Here is a 14,289-nt window from a genome sequence, read left to right as displayed (position 1 = left end):
AGAAACCTTGTGGATATGGATGTTCTGAAATTAATCCAACGCTGGATGATTGTAACAGAACAAAACCAACAGCCTGTTGGTAATACCAGCAGTCAGTTAGCAATACCAGCAGTCAGTTAGCAATACCAGCAACCTGTTGGCATTACTAGCAACTTGTCAGCAATACCAGCAACCTGTTGGCATTACTGGCAACTTGTCATTAATAACAGCGGGCAACCAATTGGCTATACCGGCAGCCTGTTGGCAGTAGCGAACCACAGGATGGCAACACAAGGGGACATATTTTTCTTGACCTTTCTTGCTACAGTTGCCCCTGTGATATAATCCTTATTTACCAAGACCTGAGGCCTCATCAGCCCTGCTCTTATTGCTGTTCATGGCCAATTACTGTTATTCAGCATCGTCAGAGCACTAATCAATGAGTCCCATGTAGGCCTATATTAATGACCGTAGCCTCTTCCTAACCACCCAGTGTATACACTTTAATTAATGAAAGCCTGCTTCCTCCCTCCCTTGGGTCAAATACATAGATTGTTTTTTATTTCTTCCTCTACCTCAGGGATAGGGCTGTGGCAGTCACAAAATGTCATCAGTCGGTGATTGTCATGCAAATAACTGTCGGTCTCACGGTAATTGACCGTTATTTAACATAAACACATTTAGCATCTCCTGGCCTACAAGACACGAATGCAGACCTTTGGAACAGCTACATTTTAAAAAGTCTAGTAAATCCATGTAATATAGCCTACACCATCGCCATTATTTATTGTAGACAGGTCTAAAGAAGCATGATATGAAGAAAATGTAGTCTTTCAGAAGAACAGAATAGCATACTCTGAGTTGTCCTGATGTTGCTATGCCATATGGCTGTGGGCTACACTAGTTCATTTAGCAGACAAGATTTGCTTAGAATTCCGTGGCTTTATTTTATAGTATGAAGAATACAATTGAACAAAGCTTAATAAAATAGAAAGGATATTTTCTCCAAATGATTTGAGTGAGTGCGCACATGTGGCTATTATGTGTTGAGCGGTTAATTAACAAAGAAATAGGTATTCTTATATGCTTCATTTATAGTTATTAATGTAACTTTGTTGTTCTACAAATGTTAATACATTGTAAGGCTGTATGATGTGACTCTAATGATTTGAAAAAAGTTGTTTGAACGGCATGAGCTCTGCTTTGTTTTTGGCGCAGGCTGTACACACTTCATCAGTCACTCATTCACAATTTGACCAGCACTTGATAATGCCTCGAATTTCATGTCAGAATCCCCTTTGTGTGGCCGTAATGGACCCTAAAAAAAAAACATGCCTTTTGCGGCCAGTCAAATCAAATTTCAAATCAAATTTATTTTTATATAGCCCTTCGTACATCAGCTGATATTCTCAAAGTGCTGTACAGAAACCCAGCCTAAAACCCCAAACAGCAAGCAAAGCATGTGAAAGAAGCACGGTGGCTAGGAAAAACTCCCTAGGAAAAACTCCCTAGAAAGGCCAAAAACCTAGGAAGAAACCTAGAGAGGAACCAGGCTATGAGGGGTGGCCAGTCCTCTTCTGGCTGTGCAGGGTGGATATTATAACAGAACATGGTCAAAATGTTAAAATGTTAAAATGTTCATAAATGACCAGCATGGTCAAATAATAATAATCATAGTAGTTGTCGAGGGTGCAACAAGCACGTCCGGTGAACAGGTCAGGGTTCCATAGCCGCAGGCAGAACAGTTGAAACTGGAGCAGCAGCACGGCCAGGTGGACTGGGGACAGCAAGGAGTCATCATACCAGGTAGTCCTGAGGCATGGTCCTAGGGCTCAGGTCCTCCGAGAGAAAGACAGAAAGAGAGAATTAGAGAGAGCATATTTAAATACACACAGGACACCGGATAAGACAAGAGAAATACTCCAGATGTAACAGACTGACCCTAGCCCCCCGACACATAAACTGCCAGTGGCCGTTGTTCTCTTCTCCCTGAGTGCGGCACGCTTGGAAGCACCTCTCTCACATGGCTTTCCATCACATGATCGGGTCTTTCTCACAGGCTACAAGTGAAGACAGACACATCGGGGACGCAACTGCACATGTCCTTATCCAATTCCGAGGTGCATATTGAAGATATTGGAAGAACTGTCCACATTTTACTTTTCGTCAGCCAACAAGATGAGTAAGCCTAACGAACAGCAAAAGCACTAGCCTATGTTAATCTACTATCCCCCATAGTACAAAAGTCAACCTATTCTATTCTGTGCAAGAAATAAATATTCCAAACATAGTCTGGGACATTTGTGGGATGCGATGGATCCCAAATTAATACAACCACTAGCATCCCCCCAAAAATATACGAGATGTGGCTGACGCAACAGATCAGAATGTTTAGCTTAAAATGTTGATAAACTATTAGGCTATTTATTCACATTATAAGTGCAGCAATGTGCACATGGTATTGGCTATAAGTGCGAATGTTCCATTAGCGGAAAAACACCATTATCAAAAGTGACCACAAATGTGATTATGAATGTAATGCTTTTATTATAAAGGTGCATTTTTATGGTGAAAATGATCTTCCCCAAAATTGAAACTCCTGCGCTGCTTATGTATACCAGTTAGGCTCTACACCCCTTGTAAAGAGGATTAATGTGCTTAATTTTAAGAAGTTATTTGGCCACTGTAGTTATAAACCTTATCAAAACATATAGGCCTATGGGCTAGGCTACATGAGGTGTGCGATTTATGATTCGAAAAAGTTGTTGTTTCTTATGCTGGGCATCATTCACAAGACCTATATAAATGATATGCTAATATTGTCACCCATCAGACTATTCTTGATTTAATCTTGTCTTTACATATATACCTTTACATATACATACACCTGTATCGAAACAGGGGCAGTGGAAAAAATACATCATCTTTGCACTTAAATAGCAAATGGAGGACGCTTTTTCCGTGGTTCGTTTTCATGCCAGCCAGGTGGGCTAAAATCCTGTTGTAAATATAAGCAACGTGCTTAATATTAGGAAAGTTGAGTAATAAATATAGTAGGCCTAGCTGATAAAAAGCTGATGGGATCAACCTCTTTTTATTAGAGGCCATCACTCTGTTTTCTCACGCAATTGCATAGCCTATAGAAATGTTGTGCAACATGAGCTCATGGGCTCCCATGAAGTGTTTGATTAGATTTTCGAATACATTTGCATTTATGTCAGAGTGATTAGAGGGACAATAGAGTGCATGGTACCAGGCAGTTAGCAAGTTTGGTAGGCTACTAATGGCCATCAGCAGCATCAGAGCTTAGAGAAGCCTAGTCACATGGAATTTGACTGCCATCATGACTCGTGACCGCCAGTGTGGCGGTAATACTGTCACCGCAACAGCCCTACTCGGGATCAATGCGTTCTCCCGGTATTTTGCTATTAGTGGTGTAGCTCTGTGGGCTGGGTGCTATCAGGTACCTCATGATTTAAACATCTCATATATACAGCTTGCTCAAGTTCTTCTCCTAAGACATGGATATTTGTTTAGAAAAATATACAATAATAGTTTTCCCCCCCAGGACAGATGATTTAAGTGGGTGTGTGAGTATGATCTTGTTTGTTTGTTTCTGTGTGGTGGGGCTGTTTGTATGTCTGGATTGTACCCATGTTCTGTAGAACAGCTCCTAGCTAGACTCATATTTTCAGAATGAAATGTGATTGAAACTGGTGAGCTGGCTCTCCCTGGCTGCTGTGGTAATGTCAGTGCTCCGTGTTGTTTTCTCTCTACCCTTCATAGACCTGGCCCTGGGTTTGTACCGCTGCAGCTGGGTCTCATTTATTCCAGTGGGCACCCTGGCGCAGCCACCCCTGGCATAGCACATCCACCCCTGGCACATTCTCCTCTGTTGGTTGTGCTCCCTGCTTCTACCTCTGCTCCGTCTCCTCCCCTGCCAGTCCACACTGGGCCTGATTGATAATGAGGCAGTTTCCTGGGTCCTGGCCCTTTTCCCTCACCCCCACCTCTTTTTTTCCCTCTTTCATGCTTTTTGGAAAAGGGCCTCCCTACTCAGCTCAAGTCAATGGATGTAACCACAACTATCTCCTCCATTTGCCTGGTTGCTAGGCAGCGGGGCAGTATTTGTTTTGCTCATATTCCTGGAATTTTCTGATCTTTGTAAGTGGAGCTTGATCCCACTGTTCTCTTCCCCTCCCCCCATGTGAAACTTATGTTTACATTGCCAGAGCAAGTGAAATAGATAATAAACAATAAAACATGAACAGTAAACATACTTTTGGAACTTTTGTGAGTGTAAAGACATTTCAAATGTCATATGTCTATACAGACTTGTAACAATGTGGAAATAGTTAAAGTACAAAAGGGAAAATAAATAAACATAAATATGGGTTGTATTTACAATGGTGTTTGTTCTTCACTGGTTGCCCTTTTCTTGTGGCAATAGGTCACACGTCTTGCTGCTGTGATTGCACACTGGTATTTCACCCAATAGATATTGGATTTGTTTTGAAAATTTTCTGTGGTCTGTGTAATCTGAGGGAAATATGTGTCTCTAATATGGTCATACATTTGGAAGGAGGTTAGGAAGTGCAGCTCAGTTTCCACCTCATTTTGAGGCTACAGTATGTGCACACTCTAATGAATACTCAGGGAGAAAAAGGTGTAGATTCACGTGCAGAGCGCGGCAGGTGTTTATTTCGCCTTCGCAGAAGGCAGGATCCGTGGTCACAGGCAGGCAATGGTCATACACAGGTAGGCAAACAGGCAGGTGAATCAACTAGGACTGAAGGCTATAACTGGGTCTCACAAACAAGCTAGGAAAAGGCTTAGTAGAGTCAAAACAAACAATATCTCAAAGGCACAAACAGAATGAACTGAACTAAATAAGGAGCTGATGAGACCAGGTGAGTAATTAACACAGGTGAAATCAATGAACAAAAATGAAAGACAGGGCTACATTCAAGAACACAAAGAAACAGGGCTACATTCAAGAACACAAAGAAACAGGGCTACATTCAAGAACACAATGAAACAGGGCTACGTTCAAGAACACAACGAAACAGAACACAAGGTTGACTAAGAAAATAAATACAGAACCTTACACACACTGCCCAATCTTCTCTTGAGAGCCTGGTCTGCCTACGGCGGCCTTTCTCAATTCAAGTGTTTCTTTACCTAATTGGTAGGTCAAACTTTATATTCCTTTTGATAGCATAGAAGGCCCTTCTTGCCTTGTCTCTCAGATCGTTCACAGCTTTGTGGAAGTTACCTGTGGAGCTGATGTTTAGGCCAAGGTATGTATAGTTTTTTTGTCTGCTCTAGGGCAACGTTGTCTAGATGGAATTTGTATTTGTGGTCCTGGGAACTGGACATTTTTTGGAACACCATTATTTCTGTCTTACTGAGATTTACTGTCAGGGCCCAGGTCTGACAGAATCTGTGCAGAAGATCTAGGTGTTGCTGTAGGTCCTCCTTGGTTGGGGACAGAAGCATCAGATCATCAACAAACAGTAGACGTTTGACTTCAGATTCTAGTAGGGTGCTACAGACTGTTCTAGTGTCCTCACCAATTTGTTTATGTATGTATGTATGTATGTATGTATGTATGTATGTATGTATGTATGTATGTATGTATGTATGTGTTGAAGAGGGTGGGGCTTAAGCTGCATCCCTGTCTCACCCCACAACCCTGTGGAAAGAAGTGTGTGTGTGTGTTGCCAATTTTAATTTCACACTTGTTGTTTGTGTACATGGATTTTATAATGTTGTATGTGTTTCCCCCAGCACCACTTTCCATCAATTTGTATGGCAGACCCTCATGCTAAATTGAGTCAAGTTTTTTTAAATCAACAAAGCATGAGAGACTTTACCTTTGTTTTGGTTTGTTTGTCAATTAGGGTGTGCAGGGTGAATACGTGGTCTGTCGTATGATCATTTGGTAAAAAGCCAATTTGATATTTGCTCAGTACATTGTTTTCACTGAGGAAATGTACGAGTCTGCTGTTAATGATAATGCAGAGGATTTTCCCAAGGTTGCTGTTGATGCATATCCCATGGTAGTTATTGGTGTCAAATTGGTCACCACTTTTGTGGATTGGGGTGATCAGTCCTTAGCTAACGTTACGTGATGTGAGTGATCTTAAACATGTGTACCACACCTGTTGAATATTGCCAGTGTCAGTAAAAGTCTGCAAAAAAGCATAATGAAATTGGTTAGAGTTATCGCCTTTGAATGTTTTGGTATCTAGTGAAGAGGTCTTCTTTGTCTACACCCATTCAGCATCGTTCACACCCTCTTAAACTTTAGCCCCACCCATCTCGTTTCGCTCTCGGAGCGCACACTTGACACTGACCGATGCTTTGTTTACCACTTTATAACATGAAAACAGCCTAAACAGCTCTACTGGCAACAATTTCATTGCGCTTTTTTGCAGACGTTTACTGACACCGGTCATATTCAATGTGTACACACGTTTAAGATCACACACGTCCCGTAACGTTAGCTAATGAGCCAGCCAGGTAACGTTAGCTAGTTAAACAACAATGAACAAAGTGCCAACATTGCCACAGTGCTGGGAGCTAACATTAGGATCTAACTAGAAAAGCAAACGGCTCTGGGAAACAAATAATAACGCCAGCCAGCTAACGTTAGCTAGTTAGCTAACAGTACACTTTAGCTTGAAATGAAACCACTTTCTGTCAAAATTAGAAACATGTAATATCTAAAAATATAGCTAACTAATGCTAGACAATCTTACCTGTATACATCATCATTCATGACGGACGTGTCTCCCTGTCAGGAATGCCATACCACGGTTGCCCTTAGTTTGAAGATGTAATCCAGAGACAGGTGATTTCTCCATATCTTTAGCTATCGTACTCTAATTCCACTGATTTCAAAACTTGATCCTCCAGAAAGTGGAGATCGACATGTATGCAGCTTCACTACACAATACTTTTTTTTAAAGCCACGTTTGACAGGATTACCAACACAGACTGACGAGCTCAAATAGATAGTAGCCTTCAATATGGCAGACCAATCCAAACTCCTCTCTCGGCTCCTCTCTTGAAAATCTTCATTAGAGCAGTGGATGAATGAGGTCAAGCGATGCACCCAACCCAAACACACACACAGTCCCAGTCTTACACTCAGCACACAGTGAACAATTGTGCTGCCCTATAGGGAGAGTTTCCACAAAGTGTCATGAAGGATTCTGGGCTGTGGAAGCACCGTATGGGGGATACAGTGTGTGTGTCTGTGCTACTGTCATCATGCTTTTATTACAGTGGAGGGACGCTCTCAATGGCCCTATATCCACTCACACTCATCCTCCAATCTGAGTTCCTCTGTCAGGCAGGAAGACGAAACATCCTCCTCATAATAGCTTCCCTCTGCACAGCTTTAATCTGCTCAACGACCAGCCAGCCACCATATCACTTTCATTCAAGGGCTGCTGTGTTGAAAAGAGGCGGTCAGAACCCAGGCTCAGATTGTTTCCTCTTTGTAGAGTGAAAGTGAATAGTCGGAATGGGATTAAGGCTGTTTGTTGTGTTAGAGAGAGGGAGTAGTCCCCTATTGGGGCTGTCCCTTGCATTCCTCCATCTGGAGAGAGAGAGGGGGAGGGAGAGGGGGAGAGAGAGAGAGATGGGTAGAGCTGGTACAGTGATATCTGCAGGCCAGTCTTCAACAACAGCCATAACACAGCTCTGAGAGTCCGTGCTGATAGAAGCCCACACTTGAATTTGTTGAATTTGATGCAATTGAATTCTATTACATTTTACCATTCAAAGACCTGTTCTAGTTGAAAAATCAGATAGCACAAGGCTTGCATAGGTTTATGTGGCTTACAATGTAGCACAAATTACTTTGGTTGAGTGTGTGTGTGTTTGCACTAGTCTAATGTATTATTTCGTATATGTGTGTACATTATGTGCTTGCACGCACGCCTGTGTATGACTCAACTGCATGTGTGCATGCAACTATGTGCTGTGAACATCATAGCAGTCTTTTGCAGGTTGGCAGGTACATGAAATATTCAAGGTCTTCAGTGCAGTGCTGGCTCGCCTGCACATGCATCCATACATTATTAATGCAGGGGAATGGTTCAGGAGCAGCAGTGTGATAACACACCACCATGTCTGAGAGTGTGTGTGCAGCTACCTCCAGCTTAACCAGTGAGGCAGTTTACATTGTCATTAACTGGCATTCCCTGTAGGCAATTTTGCTGTTTTTCCACATAAGCAAGTAAGGAAATGTAAACATTGAGTGGGGGGGTTAGCTCAGCTTTAATGTTGCAGATAGATTGTAATTGTTTGCATAATTTCACATTTATTTTTCTCTAACTTTTTTTCCTTTACCCTACCACCCCTACCCAGATTGGAGTAAACTAACGGACAACAATACTTCTACTGCTACGTACAGCTATTTTGGCTCACATCTACAGTGCCTGTAGTTACAGAATTGACATATTCATAATTTCCTCTTCAAGTGCTGGATTTTCACCCACTACGGCCAATACACCATTAATTCTGATCTTAACTACAACCCTCTGATGTCCACAGATGAACCCATCTTTCCCAGTATAATGCCATTTTTCTATTTCCTTTTGCAATACATCCCTCCCTATTTGTAACATTTCTGCCGATATTGCCCTAAAAATAAATACTTGACCCAAGAGTATAATGTTATTTCCCATTGGCTGATCGTGGTTTTTCAGATCCCCTAACAATACAGTTTGCAGATCTGAACCCTGATATTATGACATAAAAAGCGAGCAACCGATGGACAGTACCAGAAAATATGTTGTATTGATTCTGTTTCCTTGCGGCAGAGTCTGCGCAAGGCTGACTGTTCAGTGCCCCATATATTGAGCATTCATTTTATAGACTAGCTTAAATTGGAAAGAACCAATTGATGTGTCAATTGTTGTTTTATATGTCAGTTTATAGAGCCGATGCCATGCCAAGTGATCTTGATGGGCATGGTCTTTTTCACAATGTATTGCATCTCAAAGTTACCTTCACATATCAATCAAATGTATTTATAAAGCCCTTTTTACATCAGCCGATGTCACAAAGTGCTGTACAGAAACCCAGCCTAAACCCCCAAACAGCAAGCAATGCAGGGGTATTATAGCTGGAGGACACACACATTTTTAGAGCACAAACTATCAAACCCACACAAACACTTACTAACCTCGTACTCATATACACTAATCTGGTTTTCAGAGGTCAGTATGGAAGGTATCCGTCTATAGGAGATACTTGTGTGTCCAGTCAATAGATCTCCTCTCTTGTTGTCATAAACCTCAGTGTTGTACGGTTCCTGTCATTCCAGATCATAATGTCCTCCGCTTTACTGGACAAACTCCAAAGGTTCTATTTACCATCGTCATCATGGCAGGAGGGAGGGAGACAGCGTGAGAGAAAGAAATGGGGCGAGAGCAAGTGAAGGGGGAAAAATCTGTTGTGTATATTTGTGTGTGTGTGTGTGTGTGTGTGTGTGTGGGGAGAGAGGCCTAGCTGGGTTCAGTCACATCACGCCTCTGTGTTAACAGGTCTATGAACTCTCTGGGAGTGTGTTTGCAGCTCGGCTCTATGTAAACACTGGACACACAACCTGTGTCTGTAGCACTCTCTATAGGCAACCTGGTAGCATTCTGTCTCTCTCTCTGTCCCCCCATTTATTTATATAGAATATCCTGTAGGAAAATCAACATTGGAATCTGCTTTTTATAAAGTTTCCTTACAGTGGACTGTATAGTGTCTGCCTGTGTACAAGGCCTGTGGCTCTAATCTACTCTGGACAATATGTTATTGTTGAAGGATTGTCAACATGCTCAGACAAAACATGGGTTATTAGGCTCACATCTCATATGATTTATTCATAACGTATTATTGCTTCAACCCCACCATGCACTTGAGAAAATACACATATGAATCAATATAGAGTGTACACACACAATGGGCAAGTGCCCAAACATGTATACACACACACATCACACACACACACACACACACACACACACACACACACACACACACACACACACACACACACAAACACTTTCCACTGTGTCTCTGAGTCACTTCCCTCTGTGTTCAGTTAGGAACAAAATTACAATTTCAATTCTCGCTCTAGGCTTGGATCCTGAGATGCCTGTCTCCTCCATTTCTCCTCCTTTTTCTTTATTTCAGCTTATCAACTCAGCCCACATACTGGAGCAGATCAGTGTAGGGTGACTTGCTAACTGTTGGGAGCTGAGAGAGTGGCCTCTTTAGAATGGGTAACAGAGCAGAGGATGTCTCTCTTAGATTGGCCGGTTAGCATGGGGACTATAAGGAGGTTTTAAATGGAGAGAATTCACCCAGTCTGACTGTGTGTCTGCTCTGTGCTCTGTATTTACATCACTGTTGTGATGGAAAGTAGAATGTCAGTGGCTTGTGTTGTTGGTGGAAGATTATGGTTACTGTTGGGTAGCGTGCGATCTGACACACAGACACACACTGCATATAAACAGTGAGTGTTGTTGGGTCAGAGTGACCATGACCCTAGTGGTGGACTGCGGGTCATTTAGCGCTGTGTGATTAGTTAACTACTCAGTGCTGCTGCCCTCTAATCTAGACAGCCAACTACTTAACATTGCAGTACAGTAGTGGAAACTAGTCCAATGACTTTCTTATGGACCCTGAACATGAAACAAGCAACATGACGTCATCTGAAAGAACAGACCCATGTCCTGTTTGTGAAAGCACTCCGACGTTTTCATTTAACGCTAATGATGATTAAGTGCCTTGTCTCAGCGGCTGTGGAGAGGGAGGGTTACAATACGACGGCTTCCTCTGAAGTTAACACACAGGTCGTGCTGTTGACGCAGGAGTAATTGGGTATAGGAAACTCTGTGAAACTCATGAGACAGAGTGAGGCCCCCACTGAGTGGAGAGGGGGCCTCGGCATAACAATACTACCGTTTATATTATGCACTACTGTAGATTGACATGACTGTTAGGCTGTAACTGGATAGGGAGCGACTGGGAGGAATATGAAAAGAGACAGATTAACTCAGAGAAAGGAAGGAGAGGGAGAGATACATGTAAGCGTTAAGGCCTGAGGAAGAGGAGGGGGTTTAGATGGTCCCGTGTGGCTCAGTTGGTAGAGCATGGTGTTTGCAACGCCAGGGTTGTGGGTTCGATTCCCACGGGGGACCAGTACAGAAAAACATTTTTTTAATGAAATGTATTCACTACTGTAAGTTGCTCTGGATAAGAGCGTCTGCTAAAATGACTAAAATGTAGATGTGAGGCAGCCTTGCTTGCTGCCTGTTTACATTTATCCACTAACAGGGGTGTATTTTTAACCTCTGGCTGTTTTTGTTCTTTGTGCAGGTGCTGGAGAGTCAGGGAAGAGCACTATTGTGAAACAGATGAAGTAAGTAGAGCTCCATGCCTGGCTGGCTGGCTGGCTCCTCATTGTTTTGTTTTGCTGCTGTTCCCGTCAAGCATGAGCAATTAACCCAATATCACAACCTGACTCTGATGTCATTGTCAACACAAGCAGACAGGGACAGTACATTCTTAAACTAGATACCCAGAATCCTCTACATATCCTTTCTCATGCTATAATCTATACAAGGTGTCCCCAATTACATTCAGCCAATTTTATTCTTCAGCGGATGATAGGGGGGCCGGAACATAATTATAAATACTTTTTACACTGCAAATTGACCACAAGAAGCCCAAACAGATATAGTATTTGACAAAAACATAATAATTTAAAACCTTGATTACATTGGGATATGATCACGTATGCCTCTTTATCTATGTATGGGAATACTTGGGAATAGATTTTCTAATTTAAAATCACTTTGAACTGATTTCCTGGTCATTTTACAGTCTTTAATGTCCCCTCCCTGAAAAATCTCAGAAAACTTGGGGGGCCAAATCCAATCATTCGGCCTGCGGGCTGCCTATTGCGGAACCCTATCTCCATTGACCCTTCTTGCACTAACCTTTTGACTCATCACATCACATACGCTGCTGCTCCAGTTTATTATCCATCTGTTACCTAGTCCCTTTACTCCTACCTATATGTACATATCTACCTCAATGACCTCATACCCCTGCACATCGACTCTGTACTGGTACCCAGTGTATAGAGCCAAGTTATTGTTACTCTTTGTGTATTTATTTCTCGTGTTATAATTGTTTCTATAATTTTTCTCTCTGGGAAGGGCCCGTAATAAGCATTTCACTGTTAGTCTACACCTGTTGTTTACGAAGCATGTGACATAAGATTTGATTTGATCTATAAAGTGCATACTACTTCCTATACTTACAGTCATAAGCCTGTTTCTTTCTCAACTGTTACATAATGGGTTTGAGGTCTCCCCGTGAATGGGCAGACACACACATTAATGCATTGACTCCTTCCCTGCTAGCTCATATTCCAAGGAGCTACTCTGACAAAAGAGTATACAGTTATCTTAAGTCTACGCTGTACAGGATGCTTCCTACAAGACACGCTGGATCATTTGGAACATATAGAGAAGATACAGGTTATTAACCTGGTAGCAGATCTGGACCTGTATGTTCTGTAGCACATTACTCTTTTGTCATGTTTGTCATGCCAAACATTTATGCACAAACTGGAAAGCACATCGAATAGATTAGTTACTGGTTGGGTTGGTGCCCTGTGCATCTGAACATCCAGCCAAACACACGCCCCTGTTTTGTGTGGCCTCTGGGTGGGTGTATTATAACACCTACTTCACCTGTTCTTGAACCATGCAGTTTTTTCAGGAGCGCTGGGGTAAATCTGTAGGACTAAAGCTGATGGTTATGAGCACCTTGGCTCTGGAGGCACTGTTGTCTCTGTATAATCCCGCTGCTCAATCTCACAAATGAAAACACACACACACACACACTTAAACCCTCAATCCCTCTCACAGACATTCTTGAAGACAAACACAGACGCTACTGCCTGGAATACCGAAACACACACACACACCTACCCCCCACATACACATCAATGCAAGCACACACAATGATCCTTTATATATTCACACACACACACGCACAGCACACACACACACACACACACACACACACACGCACACACACACACACACACACACACACACACACACACACTCTTCAGTGGTTGAATTATTCCTCCACATTCTCGTCATGCCATGCTTTCAATCCCTTTTTCATCCACTCACACAGATCACTTCAACTGACGCTATTAAACCATTTCACACTGGATTAATAACACACACCACACACACACCCCTGTAATACATGGGCGAAACACTGTCAAAGACATCCTGATGATGAAATCTCTTTCTACGTCACCCATTAGCCAGCAACTTGTTTTGACTTGAAAATGATTGTATTATACTGAACAAAAATATAAACACAACATGTAAAGTGTTGGTCCAATGTTTCATGAGCTGAAATAAAAGATCCCAGAAATGTTCCATTCACTCCAATTTTGTGCACACATTTGTTTACATCCCCATTAGTGAGCATTTCTCCTTTGCCAAGATAATCCATCCACCTGACAGGTATGGCATATCAAGAAGCTGATTAAACAGCACGATCATTACACAGGTGCACCTTGTGTTGGGGACAATAAAAGGCCACTCTAAAATGTGTAGTTTTGTCACAAAATACAATGGCACAGATGTCTCAAGTTTTTAGGGAGCATACAATTGGCATGCTGACTGCAGGAACGTCCACCAGAGCTGTTGCCATAAGCCACCTCTAAACATCTTTTTAGAGAATTTGGCAATACGTCCAACTGGCCTTAAAATCGCAGACCACGTGTAACCACGCCAGCCCAGAACCTCCACATCCGGCTTCTTCACTTGCGGGATCATCTGACTGTAATAACGCCCTTTTGTTGGAAAAAAAAAGATTCTGATTGGCTGGGTCTGGCTCCCCAATGGGTGGGCCTATGCCCTCCCAGGCCCACCGATGGCTGCACCCCTGCCCAGTCATGTGAAATCCATAAATTAGGGCCTAATTAATTCATTTCAGTTGACTGATTTCCTTATATGAATTTTAATCAGTAAAATTGTTGCATGTTACGTTTTATATTTTTGTTCAGTATAATTGCCTTTAGTATAAATAACTTGAGGGCTCCACTAACAAGGAAAAGACTTCATCATGATTTGCTCGGAATTTCAAAATGTAACTTAAAATTAATTCTGCTGTGGTTCTTCTTGACTATTACCATTATGAATTTGCAGTCTCATCTGGTCTCATCTAGGAAAATGTCTGTTTCGGCATGAAATCTGGTTA

The 14,289-nt window shown here is 42.2% G+C and overlaps 1 protein-coding gene across 3 annotated transcripts in view; it reads left to right on the top strand.

Moving 5' to 3' along the window:
• LOC106583193 (guanine nucleotide-binding protein G(i) subunit alpha-2) overlaps positions 1-14,289 on the top strand; it is a 96,678-nt gene that overhangs the window by 64,634 nt on the left and 17,755 nt on the right. For all 3 annotated transcript variants that reach the window (XM_014167100.2, XM_014167099.2, XM_045705633.1), the window contains exon 2: positions 11,371-11,413. In XM_014167100.2, the coding sequence (XP_014022575.1) occupies positions 11,371-11,413 (43 nt within the window). The remainder of the gene's footprint in view (positions 1-11,370; positions 11,414-14,289) is intronic.

Source organism: Salmo salar, chromosome ssa22 (assembly GCF_905237065.1).
Source record: "Salmo salar chromosome ssa22, Ssal_v3.1, whole genome shotgun sequence".
NCBI lineage: Eukaryota > Metazoa > Chordata > Actinopteri > Salmoniformes > Salmonidae > Salmo > Salmo salar.
This window is presented reverse-complemented; position numbering and strand designations above follow the sequence as displayed.